Source organism: Oryzias latipes, chromosome 12 (assembly GCF_002234675.1).
Source record: "Oryzias latipes chromosome 12, ASM223467v1".
In the NCBI taxonomy this organism is placed as follows: Eukaryota; Metazoa; Chordata; class Actinopteri; order Beloniformes; family Adrianichthyidae; genus Oryzias; species Oryzias latipes.
Genome location: NC_019870.2, coordinates 11799524 through 11825855, shown reverse-complemented (window position 1 = coordinate 11825855; position 26332 = coordinate 11799524). Strand labels below are relative to the sequence as shown.

Here is a 26332-nt window from a genome sequence, read left to right as displayed (position 1 = left end):
TTCTTAAGTACCCAGGAGCCGCCTTTCATTTTCAGTCATTTGGAGAAGAAAAATGTTGGGAAAATAGCCCTTTCTTTGGCCAATTGCTTCCGTTTTAATCGGGGTTGCAGAAAAGTTTCACATCAGCTCTTTCTCGAGGAAAGGCTGCTTGGAGGTCAGCGTGCACTCTAATGGCAGAAGTTTTTTTTCTTCTTTTTCCTCGAATGCAGAACTTGCAGAATGGATGTAAATGGAGACAGGAAAGTGATCAATCTTAACTGCAGACAAGCTGTGTGTGAGGGGGTTCCCTGTTAATACCAATATGTGAACATTAGGTGGCAGTATATCGCTTCTTATCTGGAAAAGCACCATGCTGATGACTTTACAGCCACTGCTGGACAGGACAAGTTAAAATATATATTTAATGCATTCTAATTCTAAATTAAATTACAAAAATATTTGCTTGCACAGACAAAAAAGTTAACTTAAATGATATACATTTTCTCTGGTCTAGTGCCAAATAATGTTTGATTTAAAAGCTCCTAAACAGGAGGAAGTTGCTTTTTTTTAGCCTTGTCATTACACCCCAAGCCTCAAAAAAACTGGCTTTGAAGAAGTTTTCCTTTGGATTATTTGCTTTTTAATTTTCCAATACAGGTCATAAAGTTTGGGGTCTTGAAATCTTTTATCAGATATGCACTACTAGACATCACATCCTTACTGCAAGAAAAAGGGTTAACATATCAAAAATGCACATGTCCTCTACCATATTTTTCGCAGTACAAGTGGCGTTTGTTTCACATAGTTTGGCTGGGGGGTGTGACTTATACTCAGATGCGACTTACATTTGATTTTGAAAAATAACTGAATAATAAAAAGGCAACAACCACTAGAGGGGACTGTAGGTGTGTGGGTCAATAGTGGCTACTGACAGCAACGCAGAAGAAGTCTTGTGCAGTCTTGTGCTTTGTTCACACCAGGCATGATACACGTAAATGCACTGAATGCAGATTCTTGAACATGCGTTTACCCCACGGTGTTCACACTGGACAAGCAGGGAGGGGCTTCTTCTTTTCCTACTGTTTACTAGCACATGTCCACCACTTACAGTTGAAAGAGGCTTGGTGTGAAACGTCAAAACGGTGCAAATCTGGCTAATCTTGCTCCAGGCATTTTCTTTCATAGCTCTATTCCAATATATAAAGGACTTATGTCAAATAAATCTGGCTGGGCACAAACAACAATTATTACTTTCTCCTCCATGATCAATTTTCAAACGGTTTGGCACTTCCAAGAATGAAAAGGACGCCATCCATACGTCACTACCAAATCCGAGTCCTTGTCGGTCAAAGTTCAACTGATTTAACTTTAACGCATTTTGAACATAGAGCCTAAAAACAATCGTGGAAACTTGCCAATGCATGAATTTTAAACGTGGTAGCCCAAAACATATCTTACATAGACTTTTTATTGAAAGTGGTTGCTTGAACATGCGTTGCCATGGGCGGTGTGAAGGTATCTTTACACCAGGCTCAGCTGAGTTGTCCCAAAGCGACACAGAGGATGAAGAATTCAACAGATTTAGTGATTTGAATTGATATAAAGAGTTAGTTGACCTGCTGGCATCTTCTTTATGCCATGGTTATTTGAATAATTCTTCCTATGTTGTGCTAATTAAATTTCCATCTATTATTCCATTCTTATGATTTGCCTTTCAAGATGAAATGTTCATTCTTGTTCCCGTATTTTGTTAAATGGTTTTCTTCTTTGTTACTCATTTTTTTGTTGCTGCAACTTAAACTCCGGAGCGACTTATAGTTTGAAAAATACAGTACTTTCTTGCCATCCTCAGGTAATGCAGGTGTTTTCACACACACAAAAAAAAGATCTTCAATTCTTTTTTCACTCTTACACAACTAAGGACGAATTGTCCAGGTTTTACTTTCCAAGCCCAAATCAGGTGGAGCCATGCCGTTTTGTCCCCGCCTCTGGCGCTGACATGCTCGGCACCTTCACCCTGCCCAACCAATGGCCATCACAGCTGTCAGCGCTTGTCAAGTCAGCGAGCATCGAAGGGACAGTTAAGGGCAGGCGGAAGGAAGTGCCTCTTATCCTTCGTCCCTCATCCTGTATGGAGGACCCGGTGGCACCAGCGCTGTGGTTTCTCCTGCTCAGCAGGTGCTGACTTTTATCAATAGTGACATGAATGTACAGAACTGCCAGGGCACATCCACCGAGTCTCTGTCAGGTGTCGTTACCGCTAACACTCCACCTAGCCCCTGACCTCACAGGCCCCCGCTACGCCTGTCCGTTCTCCTGCCAGCTTCGCTTCCTTTGTACACCTGCGCGTACTCTCCACCATACGCCACCTGTCACATGCTGACTCACTTTAGTTTTCTCCCACAAGACGTCAAAGAGGGATGGATTTTTGCAGCTTCACGTGAAACTCCCAAAAGAAGACTCCAGCCCAAGGCCATGGAAGATACAGATAGCATTACAGCATGCTGCAACAGATTACAGAGTAGGATTATGTAATCAGACTGTGAATACATCTGAGATTACAATAAAATTACATAAAAAGAATATTAAATGATTGAATTATTTAAAAATAAAAAACATAGTCTTAGTAGAGTTTGACCTATTTTTTTGCTTTTATGTTCTTCACGTCAGTCTTAAAATGTTTCTAAACTTAGTTAGATTTGACAATATTTATTCTTTGACTCCATGTGTGACTCAGATCACAGAAAAAGGTTACAAAATATTCTGAATTGTCAATTCCTCCTTTTTTAACAATTATTAACAATCACAGTCAATATCTGGGGAGTCTATCCAGGCACATTGCTTTATTTGCAGAAAGGGCGGCAAAAATATTCACAAAAAAAACAGTATTTTATCCTAAATCAGTCGTTGTGACATGATTTTTAGCATTACTTAGAGACCGCTGCTAAATTTTGCAAATTTTTGCTAGTTTTCACCTCATTTCTTAAATTATTTATTTAGGTCTACACAATATTTGCCTGTTATTATAACTTTGACTTCATATTTTGTATGTCTATGCTTAAAACATTCTAGAAAACAAGCACAGGCTTTAGAAGAAGCGTGTCGGCAGGACTTTTAGCTAAAATATTCAGCATGTACTGTCATTATATATTTTGTTTTTAATCAATTTCAAGACGAATTGTAATTCCTTTTAGGTGGTAAGTCTAATTGGAAGTAGTAGAATAAAATGAACACAGAATAGTTAAAAAATACATGGAAAGAGTTTTGGGACTACTTAATATTAGAATTTGGCCCTGTCTAGATTTTAACCTCACAAAATAACCTCATTTTGGATATAAATTTACACCAAAATGAAGAAACATTTTTCAAAAGTTGAACTACAATTTAAATGTTTAATTGTACCATTTGAGTAGCTTCTAGCCTTTGCTAACTTTGTATATTCATCTAAAAAAATGACCAAAATGCTGAAACAAAATGTACCTAAAACTTGTAAACTAAGATTACTATCTGAAATGCTTCTGTGCCCGACTGAAAAGACAAAAACAGAGTGTTTATCAGTAAACACATGCTTGACTCTACAACTGAAGCATTCATGATTCACAATATTAGTGTAAGTTTTCCACCGTATTTTATGGCATTTAGGACACATAAAAAACAATTTAAATCAGTTTTATTGCCACATGTCTGGAGTGTGTTTTCAGGATACCTTCATTACTTCTGAAAATACTTACTTTTCACTACAAAATAGCCCTTTACACTTTATTCTTTTTACTTGGCATTCAGCCGGCTAATGTCGCGCAAAGTGTTGCTCTGGAGCAGAGGTAAAGAAGGTACATTTTTAATGATTTACCACTGAGTGCCTTTCTCTTCCATAGTTCGTCATCTCATTTCAATGATTTGTAACTACTTAGTGGCTGGAATTATTCCTTGGGGAGAGTGATTCTTTGGCCAAATATACAGCAGGCAGTTTTAATTTGAGAGCATCCTGAAAAATGACCCATTTGTTAAAGCTGTTTGAGGATCAAAGCTAATGGATCATTTGAATTTTCCAAAGTCTGCCAATGCTAAAAGGCTCCATGTGCCTTGTAATTTGGAAATGTGAAATGGGTTGATTTATACCTAAATAAAAGTATGCTTTTGTAATTGTACAGCCTAATTGTTTCCACTTTTAAGACTTTAAGATGAATATGTCCCTATCCGAATACTAGTCGTTTCACTAAACGGGCTGAGGCTGGCCGGTGCGTTTGTGTTAATGCCACAGGGAACAGATTTGCTAAGCAGGCAGATCCCAATCTCCCACAAAGTGGCTAAAATCTAGAACAAAGAAAGAGAGAAGCAAGGGAATTACAGGTGCATCACAGTGACGCACACCACACATCAATGTCCTTGGGAATGTCATTTTAAAGTGCGGGGAAAAAAAGACGCTTCTGGAATCCGCTCAGCCCGGCAGGCTTGTTTATATTCTTACCATCCTAATTCTTTCTGACGTTCTTTTCCCTCTCACTCCTTTGTTTTCATGTGTGCCTGCATTCTCATTGGTGGAAATGAAAAGACAAGTTGATTGATCAGGCCAGGGGGTATTGATCAATCCGATCCTCTGCCTTGACCCTTGACCTTCCAATTGACGACAGCCTCTATAATGAGGCCTCGGCAAAGAGACTGCAGGACAGGGGTTTTTGGGAAGGCATTTGTAAGGGGGGGGGGGGACCCAAGGGGATGGGTTTTGAACACACACACACACAGATGCAAACACACACAGTCCAATCAACTTGGCGCCATTGTTACATTGCAATGCCCTCGATAACCCCAATTTGCATAATCGGCTTTTGCATTGTTTGGCCCAGACACATTAAGGTGCGGCGTTATGCATTGTTGACTCCAAATCAGCACGTGCCCATTGTTTGCTCATCTCAATGTAGCATTAGACATTGTTGACTTATGCTGCAGCATGTGTTTTCCTCCTTACAGATTGTGGCGTTATACTAAGCGCATAGCTCTCAGTGCATTGTGCTTCTTTTCCCACAGCGACGCAGTGTTTGTAGTACCCCAGTGTTGTTTACATTCTCCAAAAAAGCATGCTGATTACTGGCAATCCACGCAAAGATCGTAAGGTATGTTCCTGACAAAGTCTACGGCGTTTTGGAGATTTTTTGTTTACCAACCACATTCTAGACATTCTTGCAATTTTCCTTTGGCTATGGACATCTGAGGGCTGCAGCTGTTATTTGAGCTGCTGTACTTTGCTTTTACCGCAGTGCATCAAGCCAAAATCCGCCCATGCAAGAGAAAAAACACGGAGAGACGTTTGTGTCCAAGTAAACGTGAGTGGACCGCTGCCTTATTAATTTGAACGGCGGTTAGTAATGATTAACACGCATGTGCCAACACCTATGGATACGTGCTCCTTCCGCTTGCACTTGTTCATTTCTTCCTGCGTCAGGACAAAAACAAAGCAGAGCTGTAACACTGGTCTCACTTAGTGATTACTATGATTCATAAGCACTTGGTGCATAATTGTTCCTTTAATGTACACTTGAGAGTAAATAGTGACCTGCCAATGAAACATACCACTCCAAAAAAATTGAATAACAAGGCTTAAGATAAGGCAAAAAAAAATGTAGCATGAAGCCTTTAAGAGGACATAAAAGGCACTGTTAACAATATATAACTGTAAAAGCTCAAAAGAAGAGCCAGTTTATTGTAGTACGCTTGCTGAGTAAGCACTTTTTCATATTTATGAAATATTTGATAGTGGGGGAGAAACAACATGTAATCATAGCAGTTCACTGAAGATTTGCAGTGACGATAAACTTCAGCAAACCTTTAAAGCAGTTTTGAATGAATTTATGGTTAGTTTTTTGTGAAGATTTTCCGCCCTGCGACAGACTGGCGACGTGTTTGGGTTACCCCGCCTTTGCCCAACTGTAGCTGGATTGACTCTAGCAGCCCCATGACTCCGAAAAGGTATTGAGTTCTGAAGATAGATGGAGGGATGTATGGGTGGATGGGATATTTTTGGCAAACAACTTTCATTAAAGATTCGCTCTTGGATGTTTTTGTCATGTTTCTCATAATGGAGGACATTTATTAGAATCAGAATTACATTTCTGATCATTTTTTTATTCAAATTGTTTCGTAAAACTGGAGCAGACAAAAAAATGTTCATATTTGTAAGAAAATACATTGAGCAAGCCACAAGCTTCCTTCTTCGCTCCATTCTGATGTATCAACTTAGACAAATCGATCCATGCACATCTTTGTTTTCCTCATCTGAGCTGGCATGTGCAGACCTGAATGGCTGGATAGCTCCAATATTGCTAGCAATTTTTGTTGCGCTGGTAATGGGTTGAGGGTGTGGGGACTGTAAGATAGTGTAAATAGTGATGTCTAAGTAACGGGGAGGGAAAGGGGGGTCGGGGTTACTCCATGCCAATGGTCCAGCTCACAACTCAGAGGCAAATCATGCATGAACTCCGGCTGCTCTGCAGAAACTATGTCCTATTAAATTTTTATTTAGGCTAAAACGGCGTAATCAAGACCTCTGGGAATTCTTTTAAAGGTGATTGCAGAGTTAGGTTTGTACCAAATTAAGTTTGTTTTCAAGATCTACTCGTAAGGAATCCTTTAATTTCAGATTAAAGTATTCCTACACAACACTTTTATTTAATATTCAAAATAAGCAAATACATCATTGTGAGAAACAGGTCGTGCCGATGCATTCCATTTGGGTTTTGAACTCATTTTTTCCTTTAGCCGTTCTGTGCCTTAAAGCAAAACTTTGGTTACCCTAAATGTTTTTTAATAAGAGCAAGCTATTTTTCTTCTAATGGACCATATCCCATTCACCTTAGCAGGCATTTTTCTCTTCTTCCTCACCCAGACGGCTTAGACTAGCTGAAGCAAACAGTTTCCCGAAATGTTCCAAGAAGTAACCCCAGTCCCTGTTCGTTTCTTGGAAAGTTTTCCGCCGTCCTTTGGAGATCAAAATTGTTGTCAGTCCTGAGGGTTTGATGCCTAAACCGGATTGATACTAGTATAGAAACCAGGCTGCTTAGTGTTTTTATGGACAAGCGTCACTGCAACTGTATTTCAAGTAGGCAGCCTAATGAGCTCTTTAACCATCTCCATATGGACGTGCTGTACAGTCTAGACTGAGGGGCAGTGGTGGTAGCGAGAGATAGTGTGCTGACTGCGCCATACTCGGCACTCCAGCACATCTAACTCTCACCCACAAACTGGGGAGTTAAACTGAGAGCAAGCCTCGGATGCCATTCAGGGCGCTGGAATGGGTTTTTATTTACCGCATGGCTCATGACAGCAACTAAAATGCAGGATGTGAGGATGATGAGGGTCACACTGTACAGACGCGTACATGTATAGGCAGTAACGCGCTGTTCAGCATGATTCTGCGGTTGCTGTTAAAAGTTTTATTTTGGTGCTCGCGTTAACCGTTTCCCTCTGTGTGGCATCGAGTTCACCCACCAGGTTTTTCTCAGGAATCCTCTCATTCGGCTGCACTTGTCTGCAAGCAGATGTTAGGCTTTCCCTTGTCTTTTGCTCTAACGACAGCTAGAGGTGATCATGGAAAAAATTGGGCTTTGCCATGCTTTCTGTAGACATGTGAGGAAACAGCTACAGTGGCACTACGTAACTTAAACTACCATATTGACCGCAGTATTAGACGAACTTAGAAGCCTTCATTTTTTTTTAAACGACAACGCGCCTTAAAATCCAGAGTGCCCTTATACATGGATTCATTCTGGTTGTGTTTACTGATGTCAAAGTTATTTTGAGAGGAACACTGCACTTTGTCCAAATGCCAGGCTGTGTCAGGATACCCTCCCTACTCCCTAACTATTAAAACACTATATAGTGTGGGTCTATGTAGTGCTCTGGATTTTGAAAGCAATTCAGATACCATACGTACTACTTTTTTTCTTTTTTTTTCAGACGGCAAATATGACGTCATCAGTTTCACAAAGTGAAATTCTCATTGATATGAGCGTTTGGCGACGACCATTTATGAATCCACTGTCTTCTGATGATAAAACGTTTATGGTTTATTTAAAAAATACATTTCAATATAATTTTTTCACAAAACTTGTCCAAACGCAATGCATTATGGTCTACATTCTAGTGAGCATTGATGCACACTGGTTTTTCGCAGAGACTTCTGGGAAATTTCTAGGGCACTCAGTGTTGGAATTGTAGATTCGGATAGTACTACTAAATGGCGAACACACAATATAATGCACTATGTAGTGAGCATGGAAGGAATAATTTTTTTTTTTTACCTGTTACTTACATGGTTGGGAGTTGGCATAGTCACAGTATTGTTAGTTTTAGTGGTATCAGTCTTTTTGTTGTCTTGCAAATAAGGTTAGAAGCTACAGATGTTGTGAATACGCTAACGATTGTAACGTGGCTAATGTGTAGCATGTTACAAACAAATTCTAGAATCACTCTGAATGCTGTTAATAAAGTCTGACTGACTGAGGAGATCATCTCTGACTCTCGTGTCTGGCTTAATGCACCTTATTGTTCGGTCAGTCTTATACATGACATAAGTACATGACATGTACCGTGAAAAATACGATAATTTTTTTTTCCAAGTAAGCTGCCTTTGTTATTCTGAAAGAATAACTTGACAAAACCTGCCTATGTTCTCTGTGGGTCCTTCGTTTAATATTAGAGGTATAAAAAAATGTAAATGAAACACATACTGTATGTTTGGTTCAGAGTACATGCTTTGGATTGCTTTTTCAACAAGTATTACTAAAGACAAGAGTCTTTACATAAAAAATTAAAATGCTGGCATAAACTGTTGACAAGAGATGTTAGAAATGCATGTTTATATATAAATGCAAGAAACACTTTAAAAAATGTACATTTCTAGAAATGCAAAAAAAATCTTACTTTTTTTTTTAAATCAGTCATCAAAAAATTCATTACATATTTTGCCATGTATTTTTTAAACTTTTTTTTTTTTACATTTTTTTAAGATAAAATTATTAGTCCTCATTATTTTCGTTCAAGGAATAAAATATTGGTTTAAACTTTTTTTTTTTCAGCAGAAGTGGATCCTTATTTCACATTGTGCTGCTTTTAATAAAGTAACAGAAGATGTATTGATCTTGCAGATGCCGTTGAACAATATGACTGGAACTTGATATTGTACCACACAAACATAAAAACTGCATTTAGCTACAAGTGATTTATGAATCTCTGATAGACGGAAGAAAGGTATTCCTCAAGTAGTTCTCTGTATTCATTTGAAATGACCCCTTATATAACCTAAAGTATTTAAAAATCTATTTTTAATTAGAATAGTATTGTAGTCCACTAATCTGACTGGCCAAATCATAATCTACTTTCATACGCAGATTCTAAAGAGTTTTTATGTGATCCAACCTGAGCAAAATAGCAGTGCATGTTGTCCCGGGCTCTGGCCAGCTGCACTGGATCCCCTTCATGCAATGCACATAAATGACATCTGTCACGAGCATTAGAGGAGATTAAACCAGATTTACGTGACCATATACATTTTCTCTAATCTTTGTGACATTCATGCTTGAAAGAAGCAAACAACACCTCCATCTAAGTCGTCATCTAACTGGGGAAGCGGTTTCTTTTCACTGGAAAGTGCATGTGTGCCACTTTTCATGGAATCCTAGAATATTTGAGCTAGTGTGCTTTGTTGGCGGGATAGGATTATACTCTTAAGTGCTTTAATGGGTATTCTGAAACTGTGTTATAGTTAGAACTAGGCTGAGTCGTTTGTAAAATTGGGATTTAAGTAAACAATGCTCGTGGAAGCTTCTGGGGACTCCTTAGATTCTTCTTGAAGCTAATCTATACTTTTTACTTTTTCAGATTACTCACATGAAAGGAGTCAAAGCATTAAGGTTTGCCTTCCGGAGCAGCAACAGGCACAGATTAAGATGGGTGCATTAATGGATTATAGGACTTTTTTTCTACTATCTAACTTGCACTTTGCTTCAATCACGTGGATAAAAAAAAAAAAAAAAAAAACAATGAGGCTTTAACATGAAAATTTAGGTTTTTCTCCAAGCACAGGTGATCAAAGATAGTTTCCTTAACAACTAAAAAGTCCAAAAGACGTAAGATTGCGTTCCGATATGCAGACCCACCGAGCCTCACATTGCTCAGCAAGCTGCTGCATTTAGATCGCACAAGCGTAATCTCCCAGGGTCAAAAGTGAGTGACAAGTGGGGTGGGGAAAGGCAGAAGTATTGGCACGAGTCTAGATATTCATTGCAGATAATCCCAACAGTGTCACTTACAGATACAGCTCTTTATACCACACTAAACATGCATCGTGTCATTAATATAGTAAACAGAGACTAATCCATTCTGGGTTAGCTTTTGTTTCACATTTCAGTTTTCTCTTTGATATAGTTTTGACTCGAAATACTCATCTCTTATTCTTTTTTTCATGACTTTAGGCATTTAACTAACTTTTATCTTACCTTATTTGATCACACACCAGGTATATGTTAATTCCCAGGTTGCCTATGTGTGTTGTGATTTTAACCTTTAAAAACAATATCAAAAGGAATGTTGTCAACATGTATGGTTTCATTCAGTCTTGACAGAAGACGGCTTCTCCTCCACAGAGAAACTCAAATCTGCAGCCGGATTTACAGAATTCCGCTGGGAATGTTGACGCGGACTATCACAGGTCAATGGGTTAAGATGGGATGTTGCCCCCCCCCCCCCCCCCCCCCCCCCCGGATCATCGAATCCATTAACAACAGAGAATCCTCCTGTTTTTAAGGGAAAAAGATGTTACTGTAAAAAGAAAAAGAAGAGAAAAAGCAACGAGGAAGGAGGACAGGATGAACTTCTTTTGGTGTGTTGCCTGAGGGGTGGGACGAGGGGGTGAAGGAACCCACCAAAACGATTCAACTCAATCTCCTTGCATAACATAGAATGACCTTTATGTGAACATGTTTCACACATAAAGGTCATTCAACCCCCCCTCAACCATTCAACTCCTTGCTGCCTGTACGTGACCAACCAGAGGATGCTCCTAGGCATTACCTCATCTTTTCAATCCTCAGCACTTCTTTGGCCAAATTAACGTAAATGTCAACCCATGTTAGGTTTAAACCACTTTAGAAAAAGAAATTCTTCTAAAAAAGGAGGGTATTCTCCCACAATTCCACTTTTCAATGCGCCCAGACCCCTGCTGCTCCAGAAACAAAGGGAAATATGCGGGCCAAAAGTCACAACACCTCATGAAGAAGGAGGTAAATATTTAATGTTTGTTCCCCTCTTCTCTTTATGGTAGGTGGCAAGTTTCGCCGGAGCAAACACACGTTTACAACAAACATCAGAAGTAGAACAGAGAGTGGGGGGGCGGGCGGGTGAGGGGGGGAATTCTTGTTGACTGAGCAGCTCTGAAGGCAAAGACTGACTTTTTCTCCTTGTGAATGTCGAAGGTTTCTTGGAGTAACGGCAACACCCGAGCGAAGCTTTTTCTTCTTTTCTGCGAGGACTTCTAAAGCCCGACACCCAGCTCAAAGGCTCTTCAGTCTGAGTGTGTGGTTTCCAAAGTCACATCCATCAAAAGCGACAGTCTGTAAACATTTGTGTGTCCGACTAAGTCAGTTTGATTTGATATTTTTTTTCAATGAAGCTTTGAAAAAAAAAAAAAAAAAAAACACTTGGAGAATGACCAAAGTAAGGGGAAGTTGTGGGGAGGCGGTGAGGAAAACCAGATTTAGATGGAGGCACACTGGCAGGCTAAGTTGAAACCATTTTTCTCTGATTTCTTTTAGACATTATAGATTGAGGATACCAGTTAAACTGATAAAAGTTGTTGCATGTACATCTAATATCATTTTTTTTATCTTCATGCACAGTTTTGATGCAATCTATTATCAAGTTATCAGTTTTTATTTTGACGCCTTTTGATGTGAATATGCATCAAATCACTTCCTCTCCAAAATTACCTTAATTTAGCATCTACTTAAAAGCAAGGGATTTCCAGAAAATCCATGCAACAAAGGGTTAATAAAAACTAACTGATGCTTCAACTTTGCTCCAAACATCAACTGCAGACCTGTCCATCAATTCTATGGTTATAAACCACTTTATATGTATATAACTTTCTGATTATCACTATATAATTTTTTTGTTTACTTTTTTTGTCCTTTTCCAAATATTATTGTTCGTATTTTTTTTCTATTCATATAGAATAGAATAGAATATAATAGAAAAATTATAAAAATTATTAATAATATTTGCTATTGTCCAGAGTCTATAAAGGGGTTTTAGGGTCTAATAGTTAGTATGAAGAAAGATCCTATAGTGTTCTGAAGATTATTGAAGTACAAATTTATTCGATAAAATTTTCTTTTCTAAGCATTTAAATCTATTTTTGACTATTAAATAATAAATGTTTTCATTTTAACTTTTTCTTTGATTATTTTTATTCGGTAATTGTTTTTGCTTTTACTTGTTTTGTTTTTTTTACCACATATAAGTTTTATTCAAATTTTAATGTATATTTATTTATTGTACTTCTTATGATGGAAATAAATCTGCTTTTTTACTCTTGTGCGCCTTTTCTCTCTACATTTTTGGCTTGTTATATTGGAGTATCTGTCCGTGGATTCCTTCAGACTGCATGCTTCTGATTTTGTAATGTGGGACTCGTGCAAGTGTTGGATTGTTTAAAGTGTAACCACTAGAGGGATACATCTACGCCCTCTAAACTCCCGTAAACACCATCCTATCAGTGTGTGCCTCCGAGAGAATTACCGTCAGTGAGAGTTGCCTACCTGTGTGACTTCCCACTGTGAAAAAAAAGAGCTGAAAAGGAAAACACACACACACACACACAGAGCCTCAGTACATCTGAAAACATGACTTGTTCTGTAAAGGACTTTTAGCTGCCTCCAGAGTGACGACAAGCTCCGACTCCTCCAAGTGCGTAAAGGCTCTCTGTTCCAGGCAATCAATGAGGACCGCGACTTCTGGAGCTCCCTGTCCCTCTGTCTCTCTTGCGCCTTTCCAGACATCCCAGTCCATTTCAACTTTTTTGCACACAGACTGAGGGAAGTTTTGTTGTTTGTTTTGGATTTTATTTGGAACACATTTTGCTTTTCTGTAATAAATATGAGTGGCCGGTTTGCTGTCACTTTTCTTTGGGATTCCACAATCTGTGTGCCATTCCTAATGCTTTTCCACGGGTAGGATAAAAAAAAAAGGAGAACGAGGTGTAACGAGAGCTTTGGTGGACAACTGTGGATTTTCTGCGGGTTACTCGTTCCCGTCCAAAGAGGATGAGGGGGGCATCGGCCGGACCCCCCTCTTGATTGATTACTTATTAGTCATCCCTTTGGCTAAATGGGACCCATTGAAAAGGCACCGTGGAACACACACATGAATGAAATATTCCCGTGTCCCATGAATGTCTCCAGAGTAGTTTTGCTTAAGCGAGGGGGTCGTGGCTTAGCATTATAAAGAGGGGAAAACAGCGTAGCTTATGGGTTTATTTAGACAGTTTTGACATTCTAACGCTGTAAAAAAAGAACTCAAGAGGATCCAAAAAGAGAGGAACACTGTGGACATTTTTTAACTTATTCGTTTCTTCTTTTATTTTTCTTCCCCTCTTATTTTTTTTTTTAATTTTTTCCCCCCTCATCATTTGCCGAAAAATGAAACTTTGGCCATCACCCTGGGTGTCTTGCCTTGTGATTTTCATCTTGTGTTTTGGATCAGAGTGCGGGACAGTCCGGAGAAAGGGAAGATCCAAGAGGGAGTTGGTGCGCATCAGGGAGGCGAGAGCCATCATCCCAGGGGCTTGTGCCACTCGTCTGCCCCGGGGCAAACGCTCCTTGGCCGGCTTAGAGCGGCGGGTGCCCCGCCAGCACCGGCGCTCGTCACACGCGGAGGAAAACTCTTCAGACCGCGGGAAAGCTGTCTATTTTACCGGCAGGGGAGATCAGTTACGGCTAAAGCCCGGTGTGGAGATTCCCAGAGGAAATTTCACTCTGGAGATGTGGATCAAACCAGAGGGAGGTCAACGATCACCCACGGTGATTGCAGGTAGGACTCTCTTTACCATCTGTACATCACCCACAGTCGTTTTATTAATACATCAACCATGATCCGCGCAGTTGTTCAAACAAAGAGTTTAAATGGAGTTTATCTCCCAGACCAGACAATGATGTAATGCTCTGAAAACAGCGGAGATTTCAGGTCTAGATTGGGAGCACATTGAAGTTAGCCACCTTAGTGAGAGCTGACCACGTTGATGTGGTTTTCGTTTAAGATGTTTTGCCACTTTTGAATGCATTTTTCTTTTAAGTGAACATCACCAAAGCTGCGCGCGTAAACAGGGCGGCAGGTATCTGCGCCGCATCTTCTAACCGGCAACTGATGTCACCATGCGTAAAAACTGCGCGTAAAATGTCATTTCTTTGGCTCGTCTTGGCTATTTTAAAGCTATGATGTAATGGTCAAAACTTTGTGCGCGAGCACGTCACGTCAGGCACAAAGCAGCGGGGGTGCTATGCGCGCCTGCGTGAGTAAGTGCGTGCTTGTGTGCGGAGGCGCTCATGGCTCGCAGCTCGAGCCGCGAGCCCATGCAAGTGCCCACCCTCCCTCACTAAAACCGACACCTCTGGATTGGCTACCGGAGTTACGAGACAGGGCTGACAGAGCCAGGGTTCCCCCCTCTTGCGTTAATGTGTCTGTGCGCTTTCATGTCGCTGCTCACATCCTCTCCTGACACGACGGCGCGAAATCGGAGGAAGATGATGCATCCATCTTTTTCCAGACTTGGCAGAGTTTGGACAGACACTTATTAGACCTTTTATGTTGGTGGGACGCTTTGTCATCTGTGCAGGCGGATTTGCAGCCGTGCGTAAAGATGCTCCAGAAAAGTGTTGAAAGTGCACAGTTTGTTTGGAGCAATGAGTTTTTTTTTCTCTCATGCACAATGGAATTTGATTTTTGTTTCTTTTTTCTTGCCTATAGGGGGGGCTGCAAACACAAATGTCCCTGCAACAGTAGCAGACAGCTTAGGTGAACTGAAATGAACCCAGTCCTCCTCAGCCTCCCGTGTGCCAGTCTGTGAATGTACTTAACCATATAAGAAATATACTTGCACTGATATTCAATCTGCAAATTCCATCAATACAACCCCTCCTCTTAGTTCACATAAATAATCACGTGCCTGTGTGTGCGCTCTGTGCATGCAGACAGTGCACTTTTAGGCAGTGTAGCCAATTGGCAGGAGTCTAGACTGTAAAACTAATCCGCTGTAAGAGTGTCAAACTGAAAGGAAGGTAGTTCAGAGGGTTTGCTGTGACCTAAGTGACTCTTCAATATTTCGATGCGGGATTTTATGCACGATAACAGGAATTTTTGAAGATCGGAGCTTAATTTAATGGAACAGCAGCAGAAATAGCCGAATCAAAGAGTTTATTTTAACGCAAAATTAACATAATGTAATCATTCAAAGATCTGATGAGAGGAAATGAGTTTTTTACTTAAGTTGTTATTGTTGTTATCTCCTTCCAACTTGATCTTTATTAGAGATTACCATGTATGCATTATGTAGTCAATATTAACATATTGGAGTGACACATCTGACTGATTCAACAGATCCTAATCTTTTAAATCTCATTCAGATCACAAAAATCTAAAAACAAAAAAAAAAGCTCTATCCCCTTGTTTTTATCCCAATGCAGTCAGTGTTGTTTTTTTTTTCCTCCCTGTGTTGTTTTTGACCATTGTTTATCTCTTTCTTCTTTTCTTTGCTCTGCTGCTTTCTCCTCTCCCAGGATTTCATTTCCCTCTCTGTCTCACGCTGCTGTTTGCTACACAGGTGGTTAAACACTCGGCTCGGTTTTTTCTTTTTCTTTTAGAAATGCAGGATTTACCAGTTTTAGTGACTTTTAGAGGTTTTTGTTGCACAAGAAAATAATTTAAAAAAAATCTTTTTTTGTGGTTGAAGTCAAACTTACCACATTCTGTTATAACAAACAGAAGATTTTGTAAGGTTTGGTTTACAGTATCACAAAGTCGGATTATCAAATTTAAGATCTAAGAAAGCTTTTGAAACCCACTTTTACACATTTTTGATTCACTTTTACACAAATTGAAGTAAAATGAAATGTTTACTACAATATGTATGAAAAAGAGGAAAACCCAGAGACAAAAAAATAATGAAAAGTCAGATTTCTGCTCCTCTTTTTATGAGAGAAATGCGAAGTAGAACTATCAGGACTAATTTTCGGTAAGTAGCAGGAAAATGAACCTCGTATATGACAGGGTAGTTTTTCCGCCTTCTTTTGCATAACAAACCTTTATTTTAAGCTTTAGTAAGAATTATCTATGAAAAAAAATTCAGTAAAACATGTATTCTTGCTTCACAAGTGTGACAAGTGCAAAATCTTTGGATTTTCTTCTAAAAAAGGTCATAATGCATGTTAAAAAAATTAGCAATAAGTGAGATTTTATCAGTATTTTGCCTTAATAGGCAACAATTTAAACGTGTTTTTTTCTAAACAAATCTTTTAATTGAATGATTTGCGAATGTCAGTGGATAGGACAAAATTTGTTATACGTATGAGAGAACATTTCAACATGATAACTTCAAATCATGTAGATACTGTGTATTAAACAGGAATAACTACTGAAAAAAGAAAAAAAATAATAACAATGGCATTTGACTTTTGTTCAGTGCATTGAACATGTTCAGAAAAACAACGTAGGTCTCACTGTCAGAAAAAGTTTCAGATAACCATCAATTAATTTCCACACAAGAAACAAAAGAGCTTTGCTGGGATTTGTCATCATTTACAACTTAGTTGCTACGTGGCTGTAGAGAGGAGAGAAACACAAAAATCTGACATTTACGGTGACTGTCACACATACTCATGTGACGGTCACACTAGTGAAACTTGGTTTTTCTCGCAATTGAGTGTCTCCAACCAGTCACAAGCTTTTAAAGTCCCATTAGTTGTCACACACCTTGGAGTGAGAAAGTTGTTCTCCTCATTTGACCCATCCCCAGACAGATCGTTGAGCAGCATTCACAGCTGTGCTTTGGTGGTTTGATCCAACCCTTATGCAGCTTACTGTTGGTACAACCCAACCGTGGATTGGAACCGACAATCTCCCAGATTCAAGGCCAACACTCTACCATTTAGATGCTTAATGTCAATATAAAAGCCAAACAAAGATACAGCTTTTAAGCCCTTGGTGATTTCTAATAAACAAAACAAAGAAATTATTCTGTCGACTTTGTCAGAGAAATTGGGCCCAAATATTTAGCAAGATCTGTTAAGAACACTTGACACGTGACAAAAAACTCAATTTTTGTGTTTGTTGTAAACTTCAAAAACCCAGTCAATAACGTTTTTGTGTTTTTACGTGTTCTTGCGGCACTTTGCTGATGATGGAGGACATGTATTAATAAAAGTAGGTTTAAAAATCCATTTCTGTATTTCTTCATTTAAATTAATGTGAATCAGGAGCAGACGTAAAAATGGTGCGACGTAGCTCCCTGCTCCACTCCATTCTGATGCATCCACTTGCATGGAAATAGATCCATGAACATCTTTGTCTTCCTCGTCTGAGCTGAAATCTGGCTTAAAGATGTACAGCTGGATAGCTCCAATATTGCTCACCATTTTTGTTTCACCGGTAACGTTAGGTTGGGGCTGTGAGAGACTGTAAGCTAGCAGGAAAGCGTGAAAACAGAGTAAGTTGTGGTGATGGAAAAGAGGGTGGGGTTGCTCCATGCCAACAGTCCAACCCACAGCTCAAAGGCGAAATTTTAGTGAACTCCTGCGGCTCCACAGAAAATATGTCCTAGAAAACGATACAAATTTAAAAAGAATTTGACTAAAATGTCATAATAATATTTAAAACTGGACAAGTTGAATTCCTTATATGGTGTTTTCTGACCGGTTCCAGCCACTTCAACGTGGTCCTAGAAAATATATTTCTACCTGTAGTGATACTCTTTCAGAAACGTGTCCAGTCTGTTGTTAGGATTTTAGTCTTAAAAAAACCAGACAATATATTTGTGTCAAAACACTTTAAAAAAACGACCAGGCTTTGTTGTAGTTTTAGATTTTCTTGAAAAGTTTTTAAACTATGTTTGTGCAATTACGCGTTCATGTTTTTTTCATGCACCACCAATTAAACTCTAATCTTTAAAGTCTATGTACTGAGTTTTAAAAAAGAATAAAGAAAAAAGAAAAAAGCTTTATTTTATGTTAAGCCTGATTTTGTTTGTTTGTTATAAACTAACACAAGCTCAAAATTAGAGCACATAAGCACTACATGACAGTACCCAGACACAAACACCCATCACGCAATCAGTGAGTACATCAATGAACAAGTCCAAATGTTATTCAAACTCTGTTTTGCCCCATTAGCCCCCGTATCCGGGTCATGCTGGGTTGTCTAGCATAAAAGGAAAACAAAAATGAATCTCAAAAGCAGCAGAGGCACTTTTCCATGACCTTCTGGAGGAAATTATATGCAGACGTTGACAGATAATTGTTGCGATCATAAGTAAAGCGATGTTTTTACCCCGTGTGAGGTCGAAGCTCACACCCGCACACATTCAAAAACAGCTGCAGCTTCGTTTTCCCAAAAGCATTATCAGGAATTGTTTTATAACTTTGTTACAAACAGAAAGATAAATTGTCCTAAGATCACAAATAATAACGTGGCTTAAGTTTGAGGAGAGGTTTAAGGACACATTTCATCAGGAATAATTACCTCAACTTGAACACTCAACACGTTTTTAGTCAGACACTTTCTCGCCGTTGTGCACTCACTGCTTTAAGCCCTAATGAGTGTTTGGAGAACCGTTGATGAAAACCCCAAATCCTCACAAATGTCTTTAGATTTAGTGCTCTAGTTGGGCTCTTGATGATGACAGTCACAGCATTAGTAACAGTGAGGAAAAGTCATCTGTCTGAGTGTCGCCTGGCCTTCTAAAATATGCTCAAGTGCAGCTATTGGCAGCTCATTTACATGCATGACTCATTATTACCAGAACTTAGTCAGATTAATTATGGCACTTGACAGCTTATTGAGTTGATGTGATGACACATCTGCAATTATTACTACTGGTGTTATTTGTAGGAATTAACTTTCAAGGTATCAATGGAATTTTCCATTCTTTTTGGTCACTGTTAGAAGGGCCCTACCTGACTTCTCAGAGACAGAGCAGTTAAAAAGTAAACGCAGTCTATATTGTTCCCTTCCTCTCTGGTTCTTATCATGTCTTAGAGACATTTTTCTTTGAGCATACTTTTTATTTTTTCCCTACTTTGCCGTGTGTTTTCATGGAGAGTGACAAACAACAAGAAAGGTTACTTTGACGTCCTGCACTTGGATAAATCCCTTGGCGCGCTCTAACGTGGATACAAATATGTGCATGGATTTATTTGTGCATACAGGTGTGTATATTAGTTTGTATATATTCTTGGCTGTATGAGCTTGTGCACGTACGTGTAGGTGTTTTTTCGCGCGCCCCAGCAGTTGCAGCATTGGGTCTGGAAAAGTGTAGTGTGTTAGATTAATTGAGCATGGCAGAATTATGACAGCTGTTTACACTGGGAGCTCCACAAGCATTTTAGCACACCTTTTAGCTTTGAGTGCACTAGCTGACAGATGGAGGGCTTTTTCCTTCCAGTGTAGTGGAAATCTTGAAAAACGTCATCCACCAGAAGACTGACCTTGACGCTGAACCCAACCCCTCACTCTTTGAACATTCGTCCACTCAAATACCAAGGTAATGAATGCATACTGCAGTGTGGAGCTAATTAGAAACAGCTCAAAGTTAGTCAAACGTTTGCAAAATTACCTTTAGCTGGTCATGGAGTGCGGGAAGGGTAGAGTAAGCAATCAGGAATAAAGGTGCTTGGGCAAATAATCAATCACTGTGATAATAAGCTTATGTACTATTATGAAAGAAGCAACCAAAAATATGACGGGTTATAATGGCATCAGAAACACTGATCCCATAAAGAAATGGTAAAGGATGCTTCTCGCCAAAGGGGGTTGATGTGCAGGTCATAGATTAAATGTCTCTTTGTGGGTAGGTATAATAACCCAAAGGTCATGAAGTGGTTTAAGAGTGGACTCCAGCTTTATCACCTCAAAGCACACAATTGTCACATGGATTGACCTTGTAAGGCCTTTTAAGGTGCTTTGAAGTCTTTGTACACTCTGACAGGATTTCCCAAATATATGAGCGCAGACGTGGGCACACATACCCACATAAGAATTTGTGTGGCTGCACACACCTACCTCAAGGAGTGTTAAACAAACAACCTGGAATAATTAAGAGATCTTTCTTAGAAGTGAGAACAAATGACTATTAAAGTTGACATACAGTCCAGAGGAAACAAGAAAAAGGGCATTTTAGTGCCTTGTCGTAAATTGTGTTTTAGCAGAAAACAAGCCTCTTCTTTGCACCACACTCGTAAAGCACATTTTTTCAAACAACCTCAATGTTCACAACAATAATATGCAGAGTTTATGATCTACAAGTGCGTAGCTTCCTTTTTGGGCTTTAAAATGACAAATAAACAAATTTGTTGTCGACTTATGCGGGCCAACTGTGGCGTAAAAACTGTTGGAGTTTGTGGCCAGTGCAACTCCCATGGACAGTGATGATGTTGAACAGGATTTATCTGCTGATTTTACCAGCTGATGTGCTTTGATCAAGGCACCTAACCCCCATCTGCTTCACCTTTAGCTGCTTGGGAGCTCCATGGGTTCCCAAGGATGTGTCGAATGCATAAAACAGTTGCACCCTTTGTTGGATAAATTAAAGAAAAGGTAAAAAAAGACACTCAGCTGTAAATGAACCTTTGTTCTCTCTCTTTTCAGGTCTGTACGACAAATGCTTCTATGCTTCCTGTGACCGAGGCTGGCTGCTTGGCATCCAGGCCGTTAGTGAACAAGGAAACCGCGACCCTCGCTTCTTCTTCTCCCTTAAAACTGACCGCGCCCACAAAGCAACCACCATCCACTCGAATGTTCGTTACACACCCAACCAGTGGGCACATTTGGCAATCACGTACGATGGTGTCTACATGAAGCTCTTCGTCAACGGAGCCCAAGTTGCTGTCAGTCGGGAGCAGTCAGGAGATGTCTTCAGTCATTTGACTAAAAAGTGCAAAGTTCTGATGATCGGTGGGAATGCACTGAATCATAATTACAGGGGTGCAGTGGAGAGGGTGGATCTGTGGAGGCAGGTGCGAGGTCAGAGAGATATTATCAGGGACATGCAGGGCCGCGATAGCCCCGAAGATCTACCTCAGCTTGTCATCCGTGAAACGTTTGAGCACCCTGGCCGCAAGTGGCTAACTGTAAAAGATGGTAGTTTCCCTCAGCCTGAGAAAGATATGGGTGGACGGCAAGGCTTTTTGGTTGGTGACAGAGTTGGAACTGCTGAGGGAATTCTGGACACAACTTTGGAGCCTCCAAGTTGTGGCCAAACTGTGTGTGACAACCTTGAAGTCATTAAACACTACAACCATCTCTGGACGTTCCGCCGGCCGAAGAAAGTGAGATATCGTGTCATTAATATCTGGGACGATGCAAGAAAAAGGCCAACTGTTTCAGATCACCAGATAATTCTGCAACACCAGCATCTTAATGAAGCGTTTAGCCTCTACAATATTACCTGGGAGCTCAGCATTTATAATGTGAGCAATTCCTCCCTGCGCAACCGCTTGATACTCGCCAACTGTGACATCAGCAAGGTTGGTGATGACCACTGCGATCCAGAATGCAACCATCCTCTGACAGGCTTTGATTCCGGTGACTGCATGTCCGGGCACTGGAGCCGCTGCCCTGAAAGCAAGCAGGGCAATGGCATATGTGACCCAGAATGTAACTGGGAGAACTTCTTTTACGACCTTGGTGATTGCTGCAACCCCAATGTGACAGATGTGACCAAGACGTGCTTCAACCGCTCCTCTCCACACAGGTAAGATCAGTCTTCTCATACTAAAGTTTTCTTTGTCAGAGTTTTTGAAAACACATGGATCTCCTGGAAAACCAACCAACAGCATCTGTGCCTTATCTGATAACTTCTGTTGTTTCAGTGCGCTAACGTCAAACATTTACAATCAGTCACCTCTCCTAAATCAAACAGCAAGTGTTTCCACACGTGTGTCCCCGAAGAAAGTTTTTCCTCTTTTACTTAAATGTTTAGCCTACTGTTTCCTGATCATTTGCTGAGTGTAACTCAACTCTCAGTCTGTGTGGCCAGCGAAATCCTCTAGGGGCAGCTAGTAAGAGCTGGCCTTGGCCAGCCTCAAGTAAAGTTCAGACCAGTAACAGTGAAAAACAAATCCAAGTGGTGGCAAATGTAAGTAATAGACGTGTGAGACATATTGCAGAGTCCATTCCAGTGTTGAACTACTCCCCCACTCTCTCAACTAACCCTCCACCCTAGTTTTTCTTCTATCCTCATGTCCAATGCCCAATGGTCTCAATTAAGTTGGGTTGATTGGAGAAGGGAACTGGCTTGAAGGGAGTGACACGTTAAATAAGGTGCAGAGGCAATTACAGGTCAAAATAGTAAGGCTATTATAGTTTTTTTTTTTTCTTTTGCTGATGGAATTATTTTAGACACTCACATGTGGGTATTTGAAAGGAATTTTCTGGGGAAACACAGAAAGTAGTTCAGTCGACTTTGGCGTAAATACGCCCGTGTTGTAGACGTTTCTACATTTTGCCGTTTGATGTCTTATGGTAAATTCAGGACAATACAAACTGTCACAAATACATGAACATTTTGTTTTTGTGGTAACTCTGCTGTGGTTTCTGGATGATGAGTAAAAGCTGGCAAGGAGAGCGGATCCACAGAATTTGCTGCAATAACATTTAAGCCAGATCCGCAGAAGGAGGATTGTTTGTTCCTCGGTACACTTAAATTCAACACAATAAATTGAGACATTCTTGTGGGAAGCACAGGGGTCTTCAACGGTACACCCGAAAAAGAGACAAAGTTACCAATGTTTGTTGGTATCCCTACCCACTGTCATGTGAGGACAAGTAAAGGGACGGGAAAATGAGTATTCCTGGTGGGTGGGATTGTTTGGGTCTGTCTGATATCATGAATCAAGGAGTCAAAGCTGTTTTCAATCACATTTAAGTTGGAAGCACTGTCTGTTTGGCACCGTCCCCCTGTTTAAAATGACCACTAAATAGCTAAATAATGACGTCTGATTAATGACATCAGAAAGAAAAGCAGGTGGGCTCAACATCGCTTCCATATCTCAATTTCCCACAAATCCTTTTCAACTTAGCAATCATCAGAGGCTCATTCATCATGTGGAAGCTAGTCACTTCATTTGAGATACAGCCACTTATAAATTGCTTCCTCTTCCAAATGCTCAAAATCTCCTTGCAGGGCTTTGAATGAGGGAATGATAGCAAGGAAACTCGCAAGAGTAATATTTTTAAAAGAAAAAAAAAAAACGAGGTGGAGGTTTCTGTCCAAAACAATAGATACAATCTCCTTCAATGGTTGCTTATTTAACTTTGATTATCGTATTTCTGGAGAGATTTGCCGAAAGCTGCAAGCCACAAACAGTTTAACATTCCTTCTTAATTATGGAATTCTGGATGAACAATGATCTGCATTAGCAGGGGAACAATGGTTGTGAGGTCTTGGATTTATTTTTGTAACATTTTCATCTGTTACTACTCTTGAGTAAAATGGCCAAAAACAGGAAATAGGGGAGCTCTGCGGAGAACGATCTCTTTTGAAAACACCTCTGATAAGGATTTTGAATAGCTGCCACTGTTTTTTCTTCATGACTTGTTTGTTGAAATTTCTTGCAGATTTGTTGTCCTTTTAAAATTTCTGCATTTTATTTGTCAGCACTTTGGCTGACAAGTGGGAAGAAAACTTTGTAGATTTATTTTTGATTGGTGTTCTTTAGCTTGAGACAAAAACCAAACCCAGTGCTGTCACGCAATTTAGATTTTCAGTAATTGATTAACATGAACTATGATTAATTAATCTATTTTTAATTTAACGTAATCACTGCTGTTGAAAGCCTCATTTTGAGGTAGTTTTATTTAGATTTGTGGCATTGTGGCACAGTAAAATATCAACAACAAATGGCTTAAAGAAATTTTTAATTATAACAGACTTCCAACCTCTACTTTTACACCACCAAGGCGGATTTTTTGTGTTTTAAATCTTGACGAGTGATTTTATAGTTTCCTTTAACTTAGTTGGTGATTTAGATAATTGTGTACACTGGGATGCAGCAAAATGAGACACAAGGAGGTGACACGAGAGGGATTTGAGAACTTAGACTTTGTTTCTAAGTTGTGACTGGACAAAAACAAGCATTAAGAGGTAAACCATGGGTTACCAGAGGTTACCATGACAACGAGTCGTACTGCCCATCAAATAGTCCACTTTGTGTGAAAAACAATTTAATCTTGTAGCTTTTTAGGTTTAAAGTACTAATAATGGCTTTAATTTTTATTTATTTGGTAACGGATGTATGGTATAAAGAGATTATGCTCTTTTAGGTGTGCATTATCAGAAATTGATGGGCAGAAGCAACCGTTTGACATGATCACACCTTCGGCGTCCATCAATTTTATGGCATTCTTTACATGATAAATTAATAGTTATGGATTAAAAATCAGATTAGTGCGAAAAAATTGAACTAACAATTGCGATCATCAAGATAATATTGCAGCTCTAAATAAAACACATAAAACTGTCAATTACTGTAGTTATTAATAGTGCATTCTTGATGTTTCATTAAGGTAATCTGTTTACAGCTTCTGTCTCTGTCCTGATTTTATTTCAATGCCTCTTTTTAAGGATAGACTTTATCTTCTTTTTTTCTTTTTAGTCCTTCCCTCTCTTGTCTTTATTCTAGCACAGATCTATGAGCTATTCCCCTCAGTCCATAATTAGGGTGTTTTACAGTTGGCCATCTTAAACTTAAGCCCCCATCCCCTAAAACATTATGGAACGCTCGGACATAAATACCAGGACTTTTGCAGTTCCTCTTTAAAGCATTATAAAAACACATTTTGTCAAAGTTTCACCTGTGTTCTCCTGTGGACTGATAAAATTCTGAGGGGAAGGCAATATGGAAGGTGAGGTGCTTTGCCAGTTTTGGGGGAGTAGTATCCAGCAATGACAGGATAACATGCTGCCTGATATGTTGGGTGGTCCTTGAGAAATATGACACACAAGGGATTCTAGCTGTTAATGCAACAGGAAAGTAATGTGGGTTTAGAAGCTGCCACGGTCCTGATGAAAACGCCTGAGCATTTCCCTAAAATCTGGGAAAGTTAAGTGCAGTATTCCATTAGGAGCATCTCCCTCAGACAAGAATGGGAGAGAATGCATTTGGGCCATCCATTTACCTCTAAATTGTGTTTTTTTTCCCCAACTTGATGGCAGGTTGTGTGTATGTGTTGTCCTTGGAAGGAGAAGGGAACCCAGTGCTCTAATCTGGAAGGTTAAAGAGGAGAGTGCAAGTATAGTAATAAAGCCAGAGATGAATGATGGGTTTAGGGGCTGTGGTGTTGAGCGACTTGATGAAAGGGGAGCCGAGGGCCCATTCCAGTTTCCAAAGTGTTCCTGGCTGTGAGGAGGTTCCTGCCATGCCAGCGCGCTTGGGCCGCCACACTGTGCTTCTCTGGACACGTACGGACGGGACAGCTTTATTGGCGCATATGAATTATACTTGAATGTCAGGGAATGAAATAATAATCCACCATTTAATTTGCAATTGACCGCCACTGGAGAAACTGCTTAAGACGTCTCACTACCTCCTCCATACCTGCCACCTCCTGATGCAGTAATGGAGGTGAATCAAGTGCAGGATCAATGGGAAAGCTGGAACCGCTCAGCATGTTGCAGTTCACAAAATAAAACTGTCACACAGTTGATTCTGAAATGCTGAATCTACATGCGGATGTGGGGTTGTAATGTCCTTATTTGAACAATGATGTCTTATTTTATTATGAATATAACATGGCAACTGTGTCTTAATAGCAACCTCTTAAGAGTTGGCACAGTTAAATGCATTAGTGGTAAATAGTAAAACAGCTTTATGCTAATGGACTCATAGAAACAGTGGCTGTTTGAATATCTGACATCTCAAGTGACGTTCAAAGCAGACAGGAAACTTTTTGACCATAATGTGAAGGTGCTGCTCTTATACACTCACGCAGCTTGCTATCTAACTCAGCAAGCCCTTTCTGCTCCCTCGCAGATGTCAAATAATTGGATAAATATTTTTCCAGGAAATAATCAAATTCCTAAAATTATTAACACAAGGTA

At 39.8% G+C, this 26332-nt stretch overlaps 1 protein-coding gene across 2 annotated transcripts in view; it reads left to right on the top strand.

The window, feature by feature from the left end:
- Positions 1–12853: 12853 nt before the first annotated feature.
- pappa (pappalysin 1) overlaps positions 12854–26332 on the top strand; it is a 104101-nt gene continuing 90622 nt past the window's right edge. The window contains exons 1-2 of one of the 2 annotated variants that reach the window (XM_023960629.1): positions 12854–14058; positions 20881–21985. In XM_023960629.1, coding sequence (XP_023816397.1) covers positions 13668–14058; positions 20881–21985 — 1496 coding nt within the window. In that variant the 5' untranslated portion in view covers positions 12854–13667. The remainder of the gene's footprint in view (positions 14059–20880; positions 21986–26332) is intronic. The other variant, XM_023960630.1, reaches the window with a different exon arrangement.